Here is a 27,007-nt window from a genome sequence, read left to right as displayed (position 1 = left end):
TACGTTACTTTGGATGACATAGCCACTATAGCCGTCCGCATAGCAGTATTTGGTTCCATAATATCTTATGGTTCCATCTTATCCTATCTATCCAGCTATATCTATCTATTGATCTGTGTCTCCAATCTCATTTTTGTCTTTTCTTCTTTTTTGTGTGTTCTGTCTCTCTTTTCTCTTTTCTGTCTTATCTGTCTTTTCAATCTATCTATCTGTCGGTGTCCATGTATCTATGTATTTGTCTATCTACAAAATAATTATAGGCACTAAGAGAGAGCAGCGTTTTGTGGTTTGTTATTTTGTGTTTGGTTCTACCTCCCTGACATTTGTATATTATTTTACTTTATGGGACTCAGACTATTGACGGGCGCACATCTCCAATTTTAGTCACACCCTTAGTCTTTTTTTTTTTTGTGAGGCACAAAGCCTCCCCATAACTCAGCACCTACCAGAAAGGAAATCGAAGCTCATTTCTCATTTTAGTCCACTGTTCATCAGTATCTCTCGATTGCTATCATTTTTAGAGATGCCAATCAGTTAAAGTGATGCATACTGTAACTGTGTCTGTGAGGAAGAGATAACGATGGAGGAAGGAGAAAAGAAGCGTGGGATTTAGTGTGTGCGTGTGTGTGTGTGCGCGCGCGCGCATGTGTGTCAGTCAAAGGTCAGGTCAAGCAATGCAGCTGTATAAAGATTGATAGTTTTGTGCTTCACCATCTTAACACCCCAAGTGAAGAGCTGTGATTTGCACAAGGACATCAGATGTGTTTGCGTATGCTTGTGTGCATATCATCGGGTCGCCTATGCTGGGCACTAGTGGGTTCCCCAGATGAATGGCTTTGGCCTGGTTCCCTCCTTCTCCTTCAAAATGCATTGTATTCACACTCACATTGATTGTTGTTTGCACTAGTGTGTGCGTGTGCATGTTTGTGTGTGCCTGGTGGGAAAAGTAAAGACGTTGCGTTGAATGTTGAATATTGTGCGTGTGATTGCCTTCGTGAAGTCCACAACTCACGTTTCTCACCTTGACAATCTTCTAATCCATAGGTGTCAAAGTCAGGTCCTGGAGGGCCGCTGTGCTGCATGTTTTCCAAGTCTCCCTGTAGCAACACATCTGATTCAAATGATCAGATCATCAGCAAGCTCTGCGCAAGCCTGACATTGAACCTGTTCATTTGAATCAGGTGTGTTGCAACAGGGAGGCTTGGAAAACATGCAGGACAGCGGCCCTCGGGGCCTGAGTTTGACACCTATGAGCTAAAGTGTCAATGGTCATTTTTGCAGGTTGTGATGGTGCATTGTCTTGCATGAGAATGACTTGACTGCCGAAGGCACGGTTCTCATCAGAATCAGAATCATCTTTATTGGCCAAGTATGTAGAACACACAAGGAATTTATCTCCGTTGGTATAGGCTACACTTGTTTTGCAAATAATCAACTATGACAAAGACAGAGGGTACCATTGTGCAGTAGGACCACTCATTGACAGCGGTGTGACAATGTGCAGAGTCATCGAGCAGAGACAAAGCGGTCAGCGGTGCAATAAGATACTATGACGGCTGTGCAGTTGTTGCAGATAATTGTTGCATCACTTTAAAGAGACCAGTAGCAGGAATTGTAGTACAACTTTAGGCGCGCAATTATGCAGAAAGTCCTTGGGTGCTTTAAAGTTTCTGGTGCTGTGGAATATTAAGAGAGAGAGTCTTAGAAATTACACCTTTGTGCACCCTCCCATCCCACACATTACTCCATCCCAAAACATCTCTCCTTCAATCCATTTTCTTTACCATTTATCCTCACTGTGGTTGCGGGTGAGCTGGAGTTTATCCCTGCTGACTTTTGTGTGGCAACCAAGTGCAGGGCACATTAACTTTAGAAAAGCATGCGTTCAGACTCAGAGTAGCACCTAAGGACAATCGAGTCTTCAATGAACCTAACATGCAAAATTATTTATTGAAAAAATGGGTGGTCATTTTAAAGGTTCCACCTAATAGGCATTGATTAGGGCATAGCCAAAATAGTTTATGAAAGGTTGAAAGCTTTTTGGGGACCCCAGAGACACCAGAACCTTCAATGATTTATTTTTTTTTGTTTTAATACAAAAATATGCTCTCCTCATACATTTGCCCGACAGAAATATTCCCCAATTTGTCTTTATTTGAACAAACCCGCTCTTTGAATCACACCAAACTTTTTAACAGTATGATGACCCTGATTTGCCTGAAAAATAAATTTTTCCTCAAAGCAACAACCTAGCATATGCATTTTGTGTGCACTACGGTGCCTCGGAGAGATCACACTTTGCAAGATTACCACGATTTTTTTTTTTTCAGCCGATGTGCAAGCAAAATATCATCTCAAATGACTTCTAGTTTCCCCTCAAGTGACAGAGTTAATGCATGAAATTTGTCACACAGGCTGTAGTCACGATGTTTAGGAAGTATGATTGCAAAGTTTGTCTCCTTCGTGTATCCATAGCAGAAACTGGGCGGGGAAACATGGCAGCTTCCTGTAAATTGAGGCGCGATCTGGTCAATTAAATTAGCGTTATGTTGATGTGGTAGAACATATTATTTTCCACATGACTGAAATTAAGAGTTGATTTTTTAAATAATGAGCAGTGAAAAAAAAATCAACCAAGGAATCAGAAATCCAAATACCCACTACTTTTCGGTACTTAGGTTTTTGTTGTTACTGACCAAAATATACAGTACAATACATTTTTATTATGTATTTTGAGCCACATATTGAGGGCCTTGCACGAAAATTGAAACTTTAATTTAACTCAAATGTGTTTTTTTTTTCTCATATAACAAGGCCACACCTGATTTCTGCAACTTTTTCACCTTCATTGGACGTTGGTGATCTGCATTTTATGAATGTACACGTAAAGAAATTGGATAGTGTGTACCTGTACTATTGTGCTCTGTGTTTTATTACTGGTTGTGGAAAACATGTTCACCATTCCATTGCACTCTTTATTCTGTTGGTATGTATCCATCTCTGTATGACCTCAGGCTCTCGCACCGGTTTATTTTTTTGTTTACAAATGTATTATTGGGCTCCTCCCACCTTACCTCTGTGCATACTTGTGTGAAAACCAACAGGTTTATGGTTTGCACTTTCAAAAACTCCTAACAGATCCTAGGGTCAGGGCAGAGCTGGGCGAGACAGCATTCAAATATGCTGCTCGCATTTCATGGAATAACCTTTTACAATGGGAGAATTTTAATCTATTGTAAAGGAACGTGAAACTAATGATATTGGGCAATGTTGTTGTTGAATTATTTTGTATTGATGTACCTGTATGTTTAGGACGTTGTATGTATGTTGTTTGGTTGTGTTTATGGCATATGACTGTTGTTTTTGTTTTGTTGTTGTAACTATGTCTTTGCAGCCAAAGTGGCCAGATCACTCTTGGAAAAGAGATTATTCATCTCAATGATTTTTTTACCCATTTAAATAAATGAAAAGAAATGAAGTTATTTCTGTGGCCAGTGTGGGTTCGTCTTTCATTTAAGAGGGGTGCCAACACTATGTGTAAATCTCAGCTTCACTGTCACACTTCGGATGCACCAATTTGCCAAGAAGGCAGCGTGAAAGCACCTATAAAGCAGACAGGGATCAAAATTTCCATCTTTTTATTTGCATTGTGGCGTTCTCGCACCCTTTTCTTAACCACCAAACCTAAAAACAAAAAAACCCAACAAAGCACGAAAGTAATTGATTGAGCCAATCAGCATTCCAAAGCAACAGTTCATGCTACCTTTTTACGGAACTGCTCATCTCCAAGGCACAGGCACCGAATATATATTGTACCTTAAAGCGGCGCACAGTGAAGCATGACCAAGCAGGTGTGGAATCAATTCTATGCAGACCATACACTGCCGGTTGCATCAAAGCTAGACATACAGCAAAAGAAAACACTTTTCCCAATTCCGGTGAGGCGACTCTGTATCCCATTTGCTGTGTTTGAACATTCAAATGACAGAATCAGGCTGTTGCTGTAACATTCTGTTTTTATGAATTGCTCAATGTAAATGCTATATAATACCATACCATTCGATAAGTAATTATGAAAGGACTACACAAATAACAGAAACTGGGTTCTGACTCAATGTTGAGACCTTGGTTGCAGATGGCATGAATGTGATTGCTGAAGTAGATTAATCACGCCACATTGTATTGAAAACATGCTCACATTTTTGGATGTAACTTGAAATGCCAACATGTACCAAGTATTAGTCTTATACTTCGATGTTGACAGTTTTATTTATTTTTTTGACAGGAGTGTGAACTTTTGATGAAACTCCCATTTATCACTTTCGTACTTACCACTAGGTGGAGTAACTACACCCTTAATCATGCTTCCATCCACTTATGTATTGGAATGTGGGGTGAAAGATGACTGGTAGGGTGAATTGTGGTCCTGCAACCATGCGTTTGGAGTTACCCTTATAAAGGCAGACGTTTTTCCGCCTTTCATCAGACCATCATGTTTTGTATCTCATGAGATTGTACAGATAGCTTTGGGATATGTCTGTCAGTGATTACACTAGTTGATGCCCCCTGCTTGTTTCGGAATGGTAATGTGCTTGATAAACATTTGTGTGTGTGTGTGTGTGTGTGTGTGTGTGTGTGTGTGTGTGTGTGTGTGTGTGTGTGTTTTGAATCAATCCACAGCGTACTGTGGGAGCCTATGGGAGATGGCAAGCGTGTGATTTCGTTGGCTGATAACCATGTACTTCTCTGGGATCTGCAGGAGAGCTCCACACAGGCCACAGTAAGGCGCACACACACACACACGTATACTGAGTAGTGTAAACCACATAAACTGTAAACACACACAAACACACACCATATCTCACAATAGTAAACTCATTATTTGATAACCACCATATTGTCTCTATCAGATGCACACGTCCTCATTCTCTGTGACACCAGCAGAGTCCACTAATCTCTCTCATACTCGGCTCACTATAACCCCCCCCCCCCACACCCCACCCAATATTCCCTGTAGTGCGAAATGTGGGTGTGAATAGCTGTGTAGTTGTTTTCTATATATGCCCTACAATTGATGACCAGTTTATCTCACCTCTCACTTGAATTCATGACCCTGAAGAGTACCGTAATGTTTGGTCTGCAAAACACACCTGGCCAAAAGCGGCAACAGAAAAATGTGGATATAAAAATAATTTTGGACACACATTGGCCGATTCCTATTAATGGCCATGAGTCTCCATGTCATAACTTGGGAAAGTGATAAAGAAAGAGGTTATAGAGATGTATTTCTGTAAACACCGGTAGATGCCCAAATAAAAAAAAAATGCCCAATGTAATTAGTTACCCCGTGGCGTCCCAGATACATTCTCAGTCACTTCTTTTGTCACATGAGTCAAATTCGTCGACGAGCTTCAATGGCTAGTGCAGCCTTTGGAAACCCTTTTTATTAAAAACTAATCCCCAACATTAAACCCGTTTAGTGTTGGGGATACTTCTATATAAGTCCATGAGAGGTGTATGGCTGTACTTGCTGCCCTGGTGTCTGTATCAGCGATTATGGGAGTCAATCGCCAAACAAACAAAAGAGAGATCCATGGTCGCACTGCAGAGACTGCTGTATTGTATGTATGGTTCTCATTTCCATACTCACTAAACGCTAGTCAAAATTCTTCTTTTTACTCTGAATTGCTCCTTAAACAGCCACGCACTGCTGCGCAAACAAACTTCCGCATTTCTTTCTTTCGGCAGCGCTCCTAAGCCCTCATTCGTGCGCACTCCAACCGCAAATGGCTGATGAATATTAAGTATGAGGGCGGACGCGTCCAGTTTAATTGGTCTACTGTGACATGGTTGTTAATTTCATGGGTCACGTGATGAGGCGATAATTGGCAGCCAAGATGGCGGCATTGATGAGACAGATTGTTGAGCTCTCGATGCAAAACGATATACAGGAAATTCCCGAGTAAAACTGAGGTCTATAGTCAAAGATTCCCAACGTCATTTTGAAACCCTCACCCACCGAAAATGCCTAAATCGGGTAGAAAAAGTGAAAAACGCGGGGAATGTGGAAGTCAAGCTTTCGCTAATTTTGACGACCACGACTATCGCAACTGGATAGACTATGCTTTGCAGTTGAAGAATGATGACTTCCCCTCCGCTGCCTGTTACTTCAAGTAAGCCTCCGCTTGCCAAGACACCGACTTTATCCTGCCTTCAGATTACAGAAAGCGCTCTTACATCTGACGATGCTGGCCACACATTGGCCACTTTGATTCATTCAAGAAGTGACGCTATTCATAAAATATTTTGAGATACAAGAGTTGAATGGAAAAATTACTCTGGTTGAAAAACGGATGGGTAAAAATGAAGAAGCTGTTTTGAAATGTATGACATGCGTAATTGACCTGGCAAAGCTATGGGCCACGTTGCAATTTGAGGCTGCAGGGGCTAACAGAAGAAGAAGGAAGATGTATGTGCCGAGGTTATCACGATTTGCCAACAAGTTCTCCCAGCCGAAAACCAAAAGTTTCCCGCTGCTGATGTGGCCCATCGGGTATGAAGGAAATATCAATCCAACTCGAAGCCCCGCAGCATCATCATCAAGTTAATCTCTCGTCGGTACAAGGAGGCACTGTTTAAAGCGGCAAAGAATAACGTATATCTCTTACGTATAGCTACAGGCAAAGGGACTCCAATACATTACTCGGGGGGTGTCTGAGGTGAATGTGCACTAGTACTGGCTGCTGTCCTTTTCATAAGATTGTGCACAGGGTCCATGGTGTTTTAGAAAACTTCAATTTATTATCGTCATTCATCATTTCACAGTTTGAATACTGTTTTGTACATTTTAAAGTCCATGTACGTATCCTGAACCTATTATGATTAAAGTCTTGGTTTCATTCTTCTGGGAAGGCTTGCTACAAGATTTTTTAGGGTGGCTCAATTATTGTCATTTGAGCTAGAAAACTATATGTGAAGTCACAAGTCACTCATAATTACTGAGTTGGTCAAGATTTAAGGGTCGAGCCCAAATCTAAATATAGAGAAGTGTGTCACTATTTTTGTTCACATTTGTTTTAATTTACTTGTGAAGTTAAGTCATTTCCCCTTGAAGAGAGCGAATGTGCACAATGATTTTCAGTGTTGCATCATTTATAAAGGTTATACTTGGACTACTGCTTTCATTTTGGGTGTGCTCTGTTAAGTAGTGACCCCAATGTGAGGTTGAGTACTACCACAGGGGCGTGTGAGGTCTTAATCCTATCTTCTGACACCAACGCTGGACAGCAGAGGTATTAAATCGCATATCAAGGGAGAAGAGAAGACTTGGAAAGTAATCGGGGGAGGCTGTATAATGAGAAAAGGAAGATGGAGGGAGCAACGGACGCCCAAGCGTGATTGGAAAGATGCAGGCTGGAAGGCAGAAGAGGATGTATGGATGTGGGAAGAGAGTGTGCTTGATTAGGAGAGAGGGAGTGAAAAAGAGAAGGAAAAAAACGTGGCAGTCAAGACAAATTCCTCTTGTACTGATGAGAATGCTAATGTCTCTCCCTTCCTCCCTGCTCCCCCTCCCACCCCGGTTTTCCTGTCTCCCATTCCCGCTTTCGGTGTGTTGTGTGTTCATTTCAACCTATCTATTTCTTTCCCACCAGATGATCATGTCTTCACCGTGGGTGTATGCATATGAGCGAGCATCATCCACATGCAGTGGATATTTCAGGTCTCCACACCCTGTTGAAATTCCAGGTTTTTGCAAATAAATTAGTTCAAGAGAAATCATTTCAAAATCTTTTGCACCATTAGCGTGCCCTATAACTCCTACAGCTCAGTTGGAAAAAGAAAAGGAATACTTTATAGAGGTGAATTGTAAAATAAATAACACATCCTTTCATACAAGGGGTTCACGTTGAAACTCTTTCAAAATGGGATTCAGCGCACTTGTGCCATAGGCATAACACATGCGTTTAAAGTGCCTCTTATTAACCCCGAACAGAGTTCAGCTGTTCTAGTGAGCTTTTTTTTTTTTTTTTTTGTAGTAACATCTTCCAGTATGGTCATGCAGCACGCTTCCACATTATGAAAGGGAGCTCATTGTTCAAAGGCATCAGTCAGGAGGAGGGAATAAAAGAATTTCCAAGGCCTTAAATATACAATGGAGTACCGTGATTACAATCATAATCAATTGAAGAACATATGGAATAGGACCTTCTTCCAAAATTGATGGAAAGATGAGAAGAAAATTGGTCAGCGGCTGCCAAGAGGCTATAGCAACATTGAAGAAACAGAAGGAATTTGTAATTCTGGCTTTTTAGTACATGTAACAACAATTACCCATATATTTTCATATATTTGGGCAACGGGGAATGTATGTTTCCAGTATAATCCTGTCAGGGAACACAGAAACCCAGCTCTCTTCTTTTTCCAACCTAGCCTTTTTTTTTTTTTTTAACCATTTCTACTTCCTGCTTCTCTCTCACTCACACCTTCCGTCTGTTCTCGGACAGCACTTTGTCTGCTCTTCACAGCATTGTTCTGTACTGTTCACTCACTCACTCTCTGGCATTGTCGTTGTGCTGTTGGAGAAATAATGAGAGGGTTCCCATGAGTTGTGAGGCGACAGCTCGATTGATGATCACTGCATAAACAGCGTGACTGTGGGGCAAATATACAGAAAATGAGAATGATTAGGATGCAGACAGTTAGAGGGAAGGGAAAACGTGGAAATTATTATGTTTTTATGACTGTTTGGTCCGTCTTACTTTTCGTGGAAAAATAATCCAAATGCAGTTTGTCGAATCAATATCACTCCACTTTTGGACTTTTATGACAAAAGACTGTGTGTGTGAACCGCATGAAGTGTCTTCGCTTATTTTCTTTTTCATTGTTGCAGACATAAATAGCAGTCTTGATGAATATCCAATGACGAACATGCTCTTTCGGAAAAAAACCCTAAAATGTTCAGTTTTAGTGGTGCTTGCATGTTCTTGCCGTGCTTGTGAAATGCTTCTCCTCCCAGTACTTTCATCTTCCATTGCGTTAACGTGTCTTACGCTAATTCAAGTCTCTTAATTCTGAAAGAGGAAATAATATTGTCAGCGTGTATGTTTTTGTCTATATGTACACCTTGACTGGCTTCTGACCTCCGTCTTCTTAAAAAGAAAAAGCAGTTACCAAAATCCTTTACTGCTGGTTGAAATGAGGCCACCTTCTTTATTGAAGATAAAAGGAGAATCAGTTCAGAACTGTAGAAAATACACAGCCCAGGTCTGCTAAGGTGCACTGACAACTTGCATGAATCGCTCATGTCATGTTTAAAAACAGGTGCAATTTCATGTCCTCCAAAATGTCTGTCACTTGGGGCATTTATACTACAAGGTGCCATTGTAGATCATTTGATGCTCACAGCATTTGGCATTAATTAGTACCCAAGAAGTAGCTCTCAGTTTCAAAGGTTGGTGATCCCTGTTTTCGAGGCTATACAATATATTTAAAGGAAATCCAGACAGCCTTAACATTATGAACACTAAGGACAGCGGAAAAAATCGTTGGCACCGCCCTACCCACTCTTGAGGACTTGCACACTGCAAGAATCAAGACAAGGGCACGGAAAATCCTCCTGGATCCCCCGCACCCTGCCCACCACCTTTTCCAGCTACTCCCCTCAGGCAGACGCTACAGATCCATGCGCACCAAATCCAGTAGACACTTAAACAGCTTCTTCCCTCTAGCCATTAACTCCTTAAACAGTCACTGACGTAGTCACTGACGACAGTCACTCTTCTTGTACTACAAATACTGCTACTGGTTACTCTAAAATGGTTCAATGATTTGTTGTTTACGATGATACTAATGCAGCGTGTTATACCGGAGACAAATTCCTTGTGTGTTCTACATACTTGGCCAATAAAGATGATTCTGATTCTGATTCTGATTCTGATTCTAATGGTCTCTGTCACAGATCATGGAAGAGACATGCGTCAGTGTCGGCGCCTGCTGACTGAACAGCAGATCTTTAGGGTGATCTGAAAATTATATGACACTACCAATGAAACAGGACATTTCCACGTTTATACTCGACACTACGCATTAAATGTGATTTTGCTGTTGTAGTAGCAGTATGATATATTGAAAAAAATGTAATGCACTGCACAGGCTGAGCTACGTCGATAGTAGAGATGTTCATGAGGTGGCTTGTGATCCTTTGCAGATCTCCAGCACTGCCATGCTTGAGGGAAAAGGACAGCTGAAGTTCACCTCTGGCAAGTGGAGCCCTCACCATAACTGCAGCCAACTTGCTACTGCTAGTGACACAGCCATAAGAGGCTGGGATCTTCGTACCATGAAGTGAGTTTTCTTTAAGGGCATACCCACTGTGATGTGACAATAATCTGTCATTCTACACTCACATGACGATTAAAATAAAAACAAGCTGAGTAGTAGCATGCAGAGAGGTGGATGCCGGGGGGCTCCGGGCATTCACCTGACGGCCAAATTACATTGGGGAGCAAAAATGTCTTTTCCCGGGTGATGCACCAGACACATCAAACAGAAAAGTATTTCATCCAACTAGGGCTGGGCAATGTGGCCCAAAATTCATACCCCGGTATCAATTGCATTCCTTCATGGTAACGGTATACATCACAATACAAAATTAAGGGTAATTAAAAAAAAAAATCAATACTAATTATTAAATTAATCATTTCTGACTAGCTTGATTGTATAATCCATTATAGAAGCAACACTGATCAAACTAATGAATTAGCATATCATGAACAGCACGAATCTCAAGTCAGAATTAAATGTCAGCACTGCTTTCAGTGAAACAGTAACATAAAACAAAAATGCTGCTGGTATCAGTTTAGTTTTCTCTAATCCAGTCAAATTCCTGTGCCCATGGATTCATTAGCGATTGCCGATTCTGTTTTCATTTGGATTAAAGAAAGCAACTCGATTCAAGATTCATCAGATCTCAAACAGCAAAATGATCAATGAGCACTCCAAATGACAAATGTTGCTTATGGATTGGGTTGGATAGTTGACGCACAGTCAAGATTTCAGCTTTCTATTTTGTGTAAAGTACTTCATATGCAAATGTCTTCTCTTCCGTGCTCCTTTTCTTTTTCCTATATTCACTGTTACTGCGGAAACAATGCCAATCTGTCAAATGTGGGACTAAAAAAGTCCTAAAATCCCACCTCTGGTTGTACTTTTCAAAACCAAAATTTGAAGTTCCAAGAAAGTTTCTTGTAAAAGTACAAAATACCACTTGCCCACTCGATTCCCAGTAAATTGGCACATCAGACGCTAAACAGTGACTAAAAAAATATATATTTTCCATACAGCTTTTGTCTTTATGTGAAATTTGTGGCGCACAAAGCAAACAATGATGATAATAATAATAATAATACATTTTATTTATAAGCGCCTTTCAAGACACCCAAGGACACTTTACAATAACAAAAAACACAAAACAATACGGGTTGAGCAGCGGCAGCCAAAACGCGCCAGCGTTCACTCAACCCGGAAGTCAGAAAGAAACCACAAGGGAGGGAGAGGGGGAGAAAAAACCCCACGCTCGAACTACCCTCATTTTGAGGATAGTTTGATGCTCTGTCAGAGGAAATGTCACGTCCACTTTGCAGTGTCACCTAATCAAATGAGTGCATGGACATCTATCTACATGGCATGATGAAGTGCACTTTGTGGCAGCCGAACATTAATGTTCCTGTTTGACATGAGACATATGTACTTCTTCACATGTACCTTGTAACTGCACCTTATCTGTAGCACATCTTGTACCCTCAAGCATTGCGTATGTGTGCATGTGGTGTGCTTGTTTGTGCTTGTGATATACAGTATAAGATGATGTGCTAGGTCAGCACGTGTACATGTGGGGTCTCTAGTAGTGGAATAATAATTACCTCGCCATCGATCACCATGATAACAGCACAGTGCAGAGGAGATTGAGAGGGATGGTTGGTGAAGGAGGTAATAGACAAGAAAAGAATATACAGTATTTACAAGATGTGTAACACAGCCCCTGATAGAATGGAGGAAACATTGACATCACTCTGCCTTGTAACAAATTAAGGAGTTCCAGCGTACTTCATTCTCGCTGTCCTCCCCCCGCCGTGGTTTTTGAGAGACAGTGCTGATTTGGCCCTCAGCGCATCGTGAAGGGGCACAGTGGGGCTGGGGTTTTAGAGTTAGAGGCCTGGTTAGCAAAAAACACCGTCTCATCTATAAAGATCATAATGCACCACTGTTATTTCACCGAACAACTCCACCCAGCAGATGGGAATACATCTGGAAATTTTGAACTAAAGCAACACTCAAAGAAACGACAGTGTATTTATGTACTATAAAGAATATATTCATATTGGTTAGCACATTCAAACTCATACCAGCCCCTCCAAAGATATCTATTTTAAAGCAGCTGTATAGATGTCAGACCAGCAGCCACTGTGTACACTGCAGGGCGCATACTTAAAAGCAGTGCAGTGCTGCAGTAAAGAGTGGCTGCAGTACTTTACTACAGAATGGCCTCTGCACAAACCCCCATAAAAATCCAGGTAGACCTCATCAAATCAGTTCCAGACAAACAAAACAAGCTCATGTCAATAATGCGCCTCACTAACCAAATCATCTTAAATCCGACAGTACTTCCACTTGCCTGGACCCAAGATAAGCCATTGTGCCAGAGCTTTTCCTCATCATATACAGTATTTTTAGCATATACAGCACCATTATGCATGACTGTCACATTTCCTATTCAAAAAGAGACAATTATGCAAAAAAAAAATCTCAGCCCTTTCTAAATATATTTTTCCATATGTTCCACTTGATTTGAGACTGACCTTTGGAACCTTGCTGCAGTCAAATCAATTATATCTAACCTTTTCATATATTCCCAGCCCCCTTGACTTTATCAAACATATATTTAGAAGTATGTAATAATATAATAAGTATTTATGACCTTAGGCAGACCGTAGAATAAAAATGAACAATGAGTTTAGTATTATTGAAGACATTGAATATGGGTAGAGATTTGCCTATTATTCAAATGAATGCATTCGTTATTTTCATGTGTTTTTGAGATCTGGAAATATATGTGTGAGTTGCTGTTTGTGCATTTACTGTGACTTTCTAAATATTCACGTCTGCTTGTGAACGGTTAAATGTGTGTACGTGGATCGGCGGAGATGCACATTTACTTTTGAGACAAACGTCACATAGTTCGAAATATTCATGTGTTGAAAGACCATCCCTCCTCCATCCTATAGGAGGCAGTGTTGCTGTCTTCATTGAACAGGTATGTGTCATCTCCCGTTTCGCGTTTAAAACAAAATTGGAAATTGAAAACCGCAAAACGAGCCTTTATCTGATCTTCTATCATGTGTTTATTTAACACAAGTCCGGAGACAAAATCTAACCATAATTGGCTTCCCTCAAGGTTGCTTTTCCTTTAAGCCAGAAGAAGTCAGTCTTTTTATGCTGCTACTTCTTCTTCTATGCTGCTGCCGCAACAGCTGTGGCCTATGGACTTTTATATGAATGGACTCATGATTGACTCCCCGTGGCTGAAGCCAGAGGGCAGCTATCTTATGTTGCGACTGATAGTGACAACCTCTGTTGTATTTATTTATTTTATTATTGCTTTGGGTTCCCCCCGAAAATACTGTTCCCAGTGCATATTTCACACTAGGATCACTCTCTGAAAAATGCTTGCCTCTCAGAGAACTACTTTCTCTGTTTGCATCAAGAATTCAGAATATATGATCTCAGTATCGTGAATTGTGAGTGACAGAGGTTAGGTTTACATTTGGCTTCACTTCGCGTGACGGCAAGTAAGCGGCATTGTTAGTCCATTCATCCATGGCCAAAGCAGAAGAATTTCTTCTGAGTCAAAGCAAAACAAGCCCAATGGACACAAATCATGGGAGTATTTTCTTTCCTTACCTGTGCTAAATAAATACATAATAGAATATCAGCTAATGGGCTAATTTTCCATGTCCATATTGTTTCTCTATTGCATGTAGATAAATTACGATCACAAATGAAAATCCACTATCGAGTGAATCCACAATAACCAAACCAGGAAGTAGCGGGGGAACACTGTATCTTGAAACTGTGTGACGTTTGTCTCAAAAATAAATGTGCATGCCCGCTGATCCACAAATGCACATTCAACTCACAAAACAAAATGGAATATTTTGAAATAATAAGTTGTGATAAAGCCACATGTACCTTTAACAAACACATGTGCATTACTGTATTTGTGCATCTGAAAAACGTGTGAAAATGGTGCCTCAAAAACAAAAACCTATTTCCAAAAGAACTGCATGAAGCACTGATGTGAATGTTTAAACCTTATTTTTTGGGAGGGTGGCATCTATGCATTTGGTTGCATTTTCTGTGTATTTTAACTTTGAATATCACAAGACGACATGCTTTCAACATAATCGCTCATTAAGTTTTAAAATATAACATTGTTTGGTCAAAACATGTGGAGGGGTTGCAATTAAGATAAGATAAGATATCATTTGTTTGTCCCACACTGGGGAAATTTACAGTCTACAGCAGCAATATTGTGGGTAGAAAGAAGAAAGGAGAAAAACAAAGTTTTTCTGAGATCAAAAATTAAATCTCAAGAATAAATCCAAGAGCGCATCATTTCATGATGTGAACTTCAGATTAATTGCCCCAAACCGTGCATGGATATAAAATGCAGTTTCAAACTAATTCTTAATGGATCCCAGTTTAAAAAAAAAAAGTAATGTCATTTTTCAGTGCAGTGATTAATGCAAAGAATGACACATTGAAGACCCCGTAATTCCAGTGCATCTCTATCTGGCAAAGTACTGAGGGATTATGGACACTCAGTTTTTAAAAGCACACAGGACAGAGAACAGGAATAGATTCAAAGAGATGGTAAAAGACAACAAACAGTCATGGAGCTATAAGGCCACTTTCTCAAATATCTTTCATCGTGAACCCATGTGACATGAACAATCCTTCAAGATCTGTTTGGATTATTAATTACTTTCCATAAACCCATAGATGATTCTCCACCCTTTTCCGTTTGTATACCTGTTTATCTTTCTTTATAATTATTTCTTACCATCTGATGTACTGTACCTCCCTCCAAACTTGCCACCACCCAGTCATCCTTGTCTGCTAGCCCAATCTCAAAGCCAGGCTTTAATTTCAAACAGCAATGAAATGATTGCTCTACCCGTTCGATTTTTCTTTTCCTTCTCCCCATCCGTTCTCAGAGCAGTTGTCATAGAAACAGAGACTGTGTGTTTGTGTGTGTGTGTGTGTGTGTGACTATGACCGTCTGTTCCAGTCGATTCCCTTAGCAGAGAGATTTATCGGCTAGACTAAACCAGTAGGAGGTTATATGTACCCGGTATTCCACCGGAATTTGTTTATCCAGTCACAATGTGGGAACTGTCTTGTCTTTTAGACAGACAAAGGGAGACTGAAAAGTCACCAAATATCAAGACTCAAGAAGTTTTATCACAAGTTTAAGTCCTTGAGGTAAGGGTTTGTAAATAAATAATGAACGCCGCTGTAATGTTCTCTGATTTGATGGCGGCACAGTTATGCGAGTGTTTGCTGCTCTACTTTTGTGTTTTCCACATTTAAACACAACAGTATTTGTGAGCGTGTTTCCCCAGTTTTATGTTTTTTTATCTGCTAGTGCCTAACAGTGTGTGTAATAGGTCCCCTGTTCCCCCATCAACCCCCATCACACATACTCAGCCTTGCTGGCTGAGTGACAGTAGATTGAGTGTGTTTGGTGGCTTAGACAGAACACAACTATAATCCCCCACACTCATACAAACACACACTCACACACATTAAAAAAAATGTCCCAGGTCTCTCCACTATTAGCTGGAGCCTAGGGAGTGGATGTGTGAGCGTGTTGCTTTGTGTTCTTGTGTGTGTAGTGGGGATTGCTTTGTGACACCGGAGAGGGAAAAGGCGAAACTAACCCAATTTCCTGCTCCATTTCCTTTTCACATGGCAGGCACGTTCCATTCCACGCTGGAACGGGTTAAACACTGGCCACCCTTGAGCCCAGGGTCACAGCTTTTACACAGGAGAGAGAACCCTGTGAATAAATCATGTGCCTCAGGTTCAAAATTAAACATGAAATTGGTACTTTAAGTAAAACTGAAGTTTCAAGTCAGCTCTAAGGTAGAAGCTCTTTTGTTTCTGACAGACGATTACGATTTGCGGAGCTGCTAAAATTTACGGATTGTCCACATTTGGTTCGGGAAATCACTGAACGCTAACTCGTGAAGCCCGTAATTCTGATTGTTACGGATAGTTTCAAAAATCCTGACTCACCTAGCGTAATTGTGCAAATAAGTTGAAAATTAGCAACAAAAAAAGGCGTCATAAATACATGTAATTGCAATGTACCGTATTGGCCCGAATATAAGACGGTGTTTTTTGCATTGAAATAAGACTGAAAAAGTGGGGGTTGTCTTATATTCGGGGTCTAGACATTATACCCATTCACAACGCTAGATGGCGCCAGGTATCATTGAAGCGAATGCTGAACTTGACTCACCAGGCCAAAGTGAACCCCTGCTACGAAGAATAAAAATAAAAACAGCGGTAGCACGAAGAAGAAAAATAAAAAGTAGCGGTAAGAATGAAAAGAGAAGAAAATAATAGAAGAGATAACAGAAAATGGAGAAACGTAGTGACAATCTGGAGAAAAGGGGGTCAAAGATCGGGCAGGTTAACCGGGCAGCTGAGGAGAAGTTATGATGTAATTTACATTTCAAAAACCAGAAGCCATTCATTTACGAATGTGATTGCACTTTAGATTTGAATGAGGCAAAATAACATGCTTTTTCTCTCAAATATATTGTTATAATCATTTGTTTCAGATGTACTGTAATTATTTTCTGTATAAAAATTAATTTGGTGTTCAAAAAGTATTTTTTCAAACTTGAGTCTTGAAAAAGAGGAGGTCATCTTATAATCAGCGCCGTCTTATATTCGGGCCAATATGGTAGATTCATATCAGCAGCGAGGAACAGTGACACAATGTGAAGCTTCATCACCAGAATATTATGTTCAACTCTGCTCAGACAACTGCTTGCTAATGAAAACGCAATTCATCAGAGAATAACAATCACCATGACACGGCATCTCTGTCTTAATACTTTGTCGGAATACGCTCTCTCATTGAAGCATAGATAATGGTGAGTCATATTTGAAATCATTTGTTTTGATTTGTTTTAATTGTCCGTCTTTGGAAAATATGTCTCCACATGAAACTGGCGTGTAGCGCCAAAAAGTTTGGTGACTGACTGCCACCATTATTTTTTTTAAAAGGTGATTAAGCGTGCGATAGTGTGTGTGTGTGTGTGTGTGTGTCTGTGCGTGCGTGTATATTTAGGTGCTTACATACGTGGACAAAATTATCGGTATCCCTCTGTGAACAAAGGAAAACCCTCCATTGGTCACAGAAATCACTTGGATCTGATATAATTAACAACTGTGAATGGCCGTTTGTCTCTATATGTGCCTCGCGACTGACTGGCAACCGGTTCAGGGTGTAGTCTGTCTTCCGCCCGAAGTCAGCTGGGATAGGCTCCAGCAACTCCCCGCGACCCTGTTTTGAGATAAGCGGTGTTGAAAATCGATGTATGGATGGATGAAAATTAACAATAAATAAAAATGTAAAGGAAATGACATGAAACCCCAGGAAGCAGTCCTAATGCTTTTGCACGTTTACCTTCTACAGGTGCCTTTTGAAATTTTGACGGAATACAGACAATGATCTTGACAGCAGTCTCTTTTGAACACATGAAACGGTGAGACACGTGCCACGACAGCTAAGAAAGAAGCTTAACGTTTCCCTTGAAAAGCAATATGCAGGTGTTAGCCTCTGTCGTTCCCCTGTCAAAAGCAATTCAAGATGAAAATCAAACTAGGTCTTGTGGCCTTTTCTGCCGTTTTGGATTTTTGATGTGACCCGACAATTGAATCATGATTTTTAAATTAAAAAAAGAAACAACAGTCATAGTCACTTTTAGAATGTTTGATTTTCAATTGCTGTTTGAAAATGGAAAGATAAAGTGTGCGACCTACGATCAAATAATTCCTTTTCTTTCTAGAATACATTACATCTGCATAGCGACAATTCATCGGTAAGAGCATAAATCTCAAATCAACGTATCCATGCTCCTTTTATTTCTCTGAATGCATTAAATATTCAACATATGCCAAAGAAATTCCAATAATTTGAGCGCAAAGCATTTTTGGAATCTAGAAAATGTGTCGTCCGCCTATAAAACCTAAATGACAGAGCTGAGCTTTTGACAGGGATCATTGTTTAAGTCTATGCTTAATTTGCAGACGTGCTGCACAGTCCATAGCTTGAATAATGCATATTCACTCTCCCCTCTACTTGTTATTAGACATTTTGTCGCAGAGGCACACAAAAGCTTCTTGCTGTCTTGACCTAATTGAAGCCCAGCAGTTTGCCCCGGGTCATTCTCTTATACCTCCCTTATTTTAATGAGATTTTTAATTAGCATGTTAATTGCCTAATGTGATCAGAGGGGTGACGAGCTAGCTAGCTATCTGCTGTTGGCATCCAGCTGGGCCATAACACTTGAGGCTTTCCACTCTGCTGAACATAACCCAGCCGAGCTGAGCTTTATTAGGCGAGCCTGGAGAGGAAATGGTTTTGAAGATATAAAGTTTGCTTTTTGTTGTGGTGGCTTGTTTGTTTTATTCATCCATGCTTAAAGGAGGAGTAAGAGCTGTCGTGAGCATCTTCCATTTCATTATTAAACTGTTATTTACGGTAATATACTTCAGAAAATGTCACCCAAAAAATGTTTTATTTGCAATCGATTGAATAGTTGTTTGTCTGTTTGTGTGAATGGATGTAAAGACAAACAACCGACATGCTCATATTTCGAAAAAAGTACACAATGACAAACCAGCATTAAATTTTAGTGACGTTCTGTGGCAACATTGCATTTGGTTGTCCCAAAGAAGGAACATACAGGTAACTTGGTCAATACTCCGCCATCAACAATTGTATTTTCCTATGTTTTGGTCTATGCGCCGCAACCTATTTCTACTGTTCTGCCAAATGCGGAAACCAAGCTTAGCACCATTTAGCTTGATTTGAAACGGCATTGAAAATTGATGAATGGAAACTTATGTATAAACATGAAACTTGGATATTGTGATATTGAACCTTTTTTTTTCTGGTGTGGCAGCAGTATGCCTCTGTAATATTCCGCAAAATAACACAAGCATACATATAGGCAGTAGCCAAATGCATCTCGCGATTGAGATCTCCCTCAATAACACAAACCCTTTTCATTCTGTCACTTTTGCTTGCATGCACTTCAAGATCTGTATCCATAGTGCCAATACAGTTCCTGGTATTGTACCAGTAATTGCCTTTGTCATTGAATTGATCTCTTTCAGTGGACAGTGATGGGACAGTGAATAAGGCCAATGTATTTCAAATGTTCCGTTTCAGTAGCACAGTAGACAAAAGTGTTTGAAGAAGTAGAATGTGACCATGAAGATGGACGCAGACACAATGCAGAGCTTCCCTGTTCCATTGTCATGTCATTATATTAACTTCGAACTAGCAGGAACTCAAGGCTGTGTAGTTGCCTTTATAATAAACCAACCCTGGATGTCAGCTTCTTTATTGGGCCTGGCCTTGGTTGACAGATTCACACTCGGGAATGTCTGGACAGTGTGAATCATTCTCTCTCTGTTTTTATTGTTCTTTTAAATCCACTACCCCCCCCCCCCCTTTTTTCCATATCATTTTCAAATTTGCTCTTCATAGCCATTCCCTCTTATTTCTCTATCCTTTCATCTTTACCTTCAAATGTCACTTTGCCCAAACTTTTCAGATTTTTTTTCTCAAATCCGTCTCTCTTTCTCCCTCCTCTCAGTCAGATTTACTGTATCGATAACGCTCATGGCCAGCTGGTGCGCGACCTGGACTTCAACCCAAACAGGCAGTATTACTTGGCCAGCTGCGGAGACGACTGCAAGGTTAAATTCTGGGATGTCCGCAATATCCAGGAACCCATCAAAACTCTGGAGGAGCACTCACATTGGTGGGTAGACTGTGTGTGTCCGAACATGCATGTGTTTGTAAATGCACGTGTGTCTATCTGTCAGGGCGTGTGTGCGCGGCTGTGTGTCGAAAACGGTTTTGTCCTTGAACTATGTCACCGCCACAGTGTGTCCCTGAGAGTCACTGTGACTCACTTGTCTTCCCTCAACTCCTCATTTTTGCATGGCCAACAATTTTGATGGACAATCCCAGTAAGATCCTGATGTTAAGCTCTGAAAAGCCAACATAATCGGGCGTAGTCGTAGTTGAATGTCATTTGGAGAGCATTCTGGGATCTCATTTTGATGAATTAGGCCTACTGGGAGGTGTTTACAGTTCATGGGCATTATTGTTTTATAACTAGCGAGTGCATTTTGAATTGCTGCCGTGGAAATCATCATGTTCTTAGGCGGAAAAAAAAAACATTCTTTACACATGGCTGTACAAAAAAAAGTTCTTCTGCAGCCAAAATGGATTTCATATCTACTAACTCAACACTTAATCACTGCTTTCACGGCTAAATATTTAATAATGAAATAATACATTTAGAACTTAACCAGTTCATTAATTACTGCTTACATTCATTACGGTACTAAGTTATCTTATTTGTTAAGTATTTACCACTGATGTAGGTCAGGCAGAAGAACAACTACCAAAGATGTGCAAAATCAAACCGCTGCTATAAAATTGCACTGAAATTACTACCGAACTGTAATTTGTTTTGACTTTATGTTGTTGTTGTTGTTATTGTTCTCGAATTTAAACAAAAAAAGTCTTTTGATTCGGCCGGTCTCCACCACTTTTTTACACATGCTGTCAACAGGGTGTGCAACACTCCCACCAACAACATGTGCAATCTGTTCATTAATGATTGTTTGATAAAACAAAGTTTAGCAGTTAACTAAATATCGTTTGAACATGATTTGCAAATCATTGCATTCTGTTTTTTGTTCTGATTAACCCAATGCCCCAACTTGATTTGAATTAGGGACGTAATAAGGTACTATTTTGGCTTGAACTCCGAAGACTGTTTTATTTTTTAAATTGTACAATGTTTTGACCGTTTTGAACTTGAAGATGACCTTAACCGAGCTTGAGGTTGATAACAGAGAGAAAATAACAGATAAATTCATGAAAACTCAATTGCCCAAAAACATACAATTACATTTTTTATCTGTTTGTTTGTTTTTTAATTTTCTTGGAGAATGCAGAAACTACGCCGAGGACAATGAAAACTCCTCTGCGCCACTGTTGGTTGGTGTCTTATTTTATTAATGGCTTTATCTCCTAAATAATTGAATGCCCTAAGTACTTCTGGTGCAATAAAATGTAGTTATACGCTAATTACATTTTAAATAGGCAGTTACTCCTTTTGACAGCAAAGGTTTAACCGTTGTCGGCCCAATGCGCCTCGGTCCTGCTTCAGCACAGCCTCTGCTCTGTGAAGCTGCGGGCACTGCCAAGAGCTGAACACGGTGTACTGCAGCAGTGTGAAAATGCGTGTGTGTGTGTGTGTCTGTGTGTGTGTGGGAGAGAGAGAGAGAGAGAGAGCCTGAGAGAGAGAGAGACCCTCTCCTGTGTAAGATTAAAAGATGTGTGCGTGTCTGGAGTTTAACCAAGCTTCTCCTGCAGCACACCACTCCTACATGATTAAGGCATACACACACACACACAGATATCGCATCTTCTCAAAAGAAAGATATATTTGGCTAACATATCCTATAAAGACAGATTGCTGCAGATTTCATCTACTTTTAATCGGTGACAGGCATGTGTTGGCACGTAAGATTTCTTGTCTCCACTTTATTTATTTTTATCATTTCTCTAACAGTCTTCTATTGTGTTTGTGCATACTATATGTATGTGTAAATATCTCTATTCACGTCATGGCTGTTTCTGTGAGTGTGATATACCTGCATAGCTCGTTTAATGAGCACAAGTAGGAAAGGACGTCTGGGGGTTTTTTAAGGGTACTGTATTTGCGTGGGAAGCTGATTTGAGACGCGAGAGGAATAGCACGGCCATAGCTGATTTTCCGTCAACAGCATGGAGATCCCTCAATCCCTCCCTCTGAGGGGACGGCGGCAGCACGTTTGAGCTGTGCCCTGGCTGACAGAGATGAAGGGAATGAGAGACACAAGCACAGAGAGAGGTAGAAAGAGATTAAAAAGTAGCATGGGAGGGAAAAGCACTTCCAACCGGAGTGATAGAAAAATGGATACAATTGGAATGAGCTAGTGTCTATGTATCGTAAATAATTGGATTAAGAGATATCAAGGGAAACATCGGGAAAAGTTATAATAATGATCGAACCACGTGGGAGCTCAACTGCAAGGTAGCAAATGTTTCGGCACCACATTGGGATGTACATGCTGTATTTTATTTTTATTTTTTTCTTCTGATTACCGCTGTGAGAATGGTGCATTTTCGACACGGTTTTGCTTGTGAACGATGGTGTAAAATGGAGATACAAAAGATGCTGCTTTTGCGATGTCCTTATGCATCCATGTATATGTGGACATAAAAAATGAATGAGGTCATGACATTTTTTTCTGTCCACTTTTTCACACTTGTATCCGCAATCCCACATTGCATGCAGTTGATGCAATGCTATCTTTGGCCAAATTATGTCCCTCTCCGTGATGCAAGGTGAAGATAATCTCTGCGAGTGGGGGCTCAATCAGGAAAAGTGGCTTGTTTCTACCCGTTACCTGGAAAGGGATAACGTTACAGCACAGTACCACTTGGACGTTTGTGAGCTTTTTAACTATTGCCCAAGGAAATTTCTGGCCAGATATCGACCGTCCATCGAATTTGCTGTCTCAATACTTTTGTCCATGCATTGTCACACTTTTTTTTGTGGTTGCTTTTGTTAAATACTGACTACTCATGTTTGCTTGTAGGGTGTGGAGCGTCCGCTATAACCATAGCCACGACCAGCTGGTGTTGACAGCCAGCAGTGACAGCCGTCTCATCCTCTCCAACATGGTTTCGATCTCCTCTGAGCCATTTGGCCATTTGGTGGATGATGAGGATCTCAGCGACGGGGAGGACAACCCCCAGGAGGATAAGTAAGAGTAACATGTGTCAGTCAGAAGATGTTTTTATTGCAATTCATGAGAAATTAAACCAGCAGGGACTTTCCTGGCCTCCCTGTTAATTGTACTCAGTGACTTTAACAAGGGAGATCTAAGCCATGTTCTACTCAAGTACGAAAAGTTAATTAAATACCTTGCCAGAGAGGAAGACCCTTTTAGATCACTGCTACAGTAGCCTACTGTGCCCTGCCATGCTTCAGCCTCGGACTTTGAGATCACGTGTTGGTCCACCTGCTGCCATACAGACAGAGGTGGAAGCTATGCAAACCTGTTGTAAATGCATCAAAAAGATGTACCAGTGAGACTGTGGAGGAGCTACCCGCGTGTTTGGAAACAACAGACAGGGAGGTGTTCAGGGATGTGACCGACATTGTGTATTCATACCGTATTTTCCACACTAAAAGGCGCACTGGATTATGAGGCGCACCTTCAATGAATGGCCTATTTTGTAAATTCTTTTCATACATTGGACGCACCGCACTATAAAACGCAATCTTACAATGCATTCCCTAGATGGAGCTACGCTCAAGGAAATACCAACAAAACCGTAGCAATGCCACTCGAGTGAAGCGCGCCTCAGCAGTCCAAAGCCCGCTGCTCTCGGCTGTGCGAGCGTGAGCGCCAGCAGTACGCACGTGGTTCAACCAATCAGGGCAGACGCAACTCACGTCACAGATCAAAGAAGCTTTGAACAAACGGCAACAGCTAAGATAGCTTAGCTGTTGAGTGGCGTTGCTACAGAATGATCAGATGTCAGTAAAACATATTTAATAAAGTAGCGACACAGTTCACTTAACCAACAGCAAGTTATAACATTGAACCGTTAACATTGAACTCCCTTGCCGTTGCTCTATTTCCGTGTTCAACTGCGTAACCTGATCGCCTTAAGTTTGAACTCTGCGTTGTAAGCATGTCTCTAGCAAGGAGCCATTTTGGTGTTGACATATTACCGTAGTAACCATGCACATTTTTTAAGAAAATGGAAGGCTTTTAGGTGCGCCTTTTAGTGCGGAAAATACGGTACTCGTATACTGCGCCGTCATATAAGAACTTTCATGAAGATACATTGTGCCAAACATGCACCAGGGCATGTTATAACAACAGCAAAGCTCAGATGGATGTGTGGAACGGATGGCATTCAGAAATAGAGACGAAAGCAGCTAAAGTGAGGCAAAATACATTTTTTTTCAGCTGCAGTTCACTGTCAACAACACGGTGTGGCTGTTTGGAGAGCATGCCGGTAAATCACCAACTACAAACCTAAAACTCCCCAAGGTGTGAATGACATGGCCCTCGCTCAGAGCCTCATCACCCACTCTATTTTATTTCCCCTCACTTTGTCTTCCATGATTCCATGATTTAATTGCCAATAAAATTGTTTGGTGTCTTGCATCCAGCATGACACTTTTGAATATTGAGGCCACACACTGATTCATGTGAAAATGTTATGTGAACCATTCTGCTGTAAGATGTCATGACAATATTTTCAACTCAATTTCTCGGTCATAGTATACATTAATGGGGGAAAAAATGTGAAATTATTTATCTTGTTCTCATTGTTTTAAGTCACATAAACCCGGCCTTTGAACGGGTATGCGCAGTTGTTTTATATCCACTGTAACCCCTCCAAACTGTGCAGTGCATCTCTTTAGTTCGACACAATTGCATTGAACCACTGAAGCAGGAACGCAAGCAATCGCTTGGCCTTAATGTAATGAATTATCCGTTTAATTGTTTGTGATATTAAATGGATGTGATTGTGAATCCGCAAATAATCCCTTACAAATAGATGGGGGTGCGGTAACATGCGTCGTACATTATAATTATGACAAATCATTAACAATACATGGATGAACAAGGCACACGCGATCAAGACATTTGATCGTTGAAGTTTAAAGCAAACTGCTTCCTTTAATATATTTTTTAATCCAAATTTGAAATGTGGTATGCATGACATGCTGCCTAAATACACAGACTTGCACTGAAATTGAATATGAAGGCCCTTCTGATTGCAACTACCCGTCATGATTCACACGGACTGAAATCAGTGCTCGCATGATGAAATGAGTCATATCAGCAGGATTGCACATGGTTTGGTGTTGGGTATGACAGATTTTGTCTCATCTTTCCAGCGTGCCGCTTCTTCACGTGCTGTGTGTGCTTGTGTGTGTGTGCTTGTGTTGCAGGGGCAAGGAGCCTCTGAAGGACAGTGTGGTGTCCACTTACGAGGAGCATGAAGACAGCGTATATGCGGCCGAGTGGTCGTCGGCCGATCCGTGGCTCTTCGCCTCGCTCAGCTATGATGGCCGCCTAGTCATCAACAGGGTCCCCCGTAGCCTCAAATACCAGATCCTATTGTAGGTGAACAGACTCAACGTGAGACAAAGAGGGCATGGTTAAAATTGCTGTCAAAGACAAACTACAGTACATAATATTCTTGCAAAAACTGTAATTAATGTAAATACATTACATCTAAATTACCGGTAAACATTTCCTTGTTTAGAGGTTTTTTTTTTCTCTCCTACGCCCCCACCCATTGTTTCTTCAATGCTATTTTTTCATGTCAAAGCAACGGCACAATCATTTCCAAAATGTCAGTGTGAATCGTATTAAATCGCCATTAAATTATTCCACATAACAGTGTTGATACTCTTATCTTGAGTAATCATACAATGTGGGGAAAGTTCTTCTGTCAGTTCACACTTCACGTTCTATTTGGATATTGTGGAAAACTTAATTCACTGCAGTAGCTCAATCTACCCCATCCCCAAAAAGTGAGGAGGTCTATGCGGTCCTCCAAGAAACATGCCTCCCCAGTCCTTCATTCATCCACCGCCAAAGCGGTCGTATTCGAGGATGCTGCACGCAGCAGAAATTTCTCCGGGCCGTTTCAACCAACTGTTACCCTTGAATAGCCCAGAGCACCGGATGCAAATTTGCCATTCGTGGTGTTCTCTGGAAAATGCCACTCTGACTGCACCATATTGAGCTGTGAGTCGCGCCCTCGTAACGCCATCACGGACGGAGTACGTATCTGACAGTTTGAGTAGAAACATGCACATTAGTGGCTCACTGGAGGTCATTTTGTAAGGTTGTGGCAGTGCTCATCCTGTTCCTCTTCCCACAAAGGGACAGAGAGCAGCCCTGCTGGTGGGTTGTTGTCCTGGGGCCCCCCGCTACGTCTCCTGATATCTCCTTCATGGATAAAGTGCTGGGAGACATAACAATCCTTGTTGAGGTGCACCACCTGATAAGCTTCTGTGGTTGTAGACACCACTGCCAAAATGCAAAAGAAGCCAGTAAACAGTAAGGATTCGGACATGGAAATGGTCTGTGGCCTCCAATTGGAGACCAATCCGGACCAGGGATAGGCAACGTGCGGCACATGGGCTCCTTTACAAAATAAAGTGAACTGCCCAATACTGTACTGCATCGTACAGGTGAGTTATTGAATGACATGCAGTACAAAACATTTTAAAATAGTAAAATCTATGTGTGAGTTGATTTATGTTAAAAAAAATCCCCAAAATGTGTTCTTGCACTTAATGTTTTCGTGTTTAGCAGTGTTGTGCGATTTTTGAATGGGAGTTTTTATCCACAAGGCATAAAATCACAGGGAAAAAAAAATCACTGAATGTGGTTTATTTGCTTGTTGTTGATCAGCACATATTTTATGCATGCATTTCAGCATGACATATTTTAAAATAGAGATTTGCATACCGGTAGGTTAAATTAAACATTTTTTTAAATGTTAAAAACATGTACATATTTCATCCCT

The 27,007-nt window shown here is 40.8% G+C and overlaps 1 protein-coding gene across 1 annotated transcript in view; it reads left to right on the top strand.

The window, feature by feature from the left end:
* Nucleotides 1-25,867, top strand: part of eipr1 (EARP complex and GARP complex interacting protein 1) — a 36,164-nt gene extending 10,297 nt beyond the window's left edge. The window contains exons 5-9 of the mRNA XM_086127768.1: nt 4,681-4,780; nt 10,208-10,344; nt 19,965-20,132; nt 23,035-23,202; nt 25,416-25,867. Coding sequence (XP_085983894.1) covers nt 4,681-4,780; nt 10,208-10,344; nt 19,965-20,132; nt 23,035-23,202; nt 25,416-25,590 — 748 coding nt within the window. The 3' untranslated portion in view covers nt 25,591-25,867. The remainder of the gene's footprint in view (nt 1-4,680; nt 4,781-10,207; nt 10,345-19,964; nt 20,133-23,034; nt 23,203-25,415) is intronic.
* The last annotated feature ends 1,140 nt before the right edge of the window (nt 25,868-27,007 follow it).

This window comes from Hippocampus guttulatus, chromosome 13 (assembly GCF_054856545.1).
Source record: "Hippocampus guttulatus isolate MCC_2025c chromosome 13, RoL_Hgut_1.0, whole genome shotgun sequence".
Taxonomy (NCBI): Eukaryota; Metazoa; Chordata; class Actinopteri; order Syngnathiformes; family Syngnathidae; genus Hippocampus; species Hippocampus guttulatus.
This window is presented reverse-complemented; position numbering and strand designations above follow the sequence as displayed.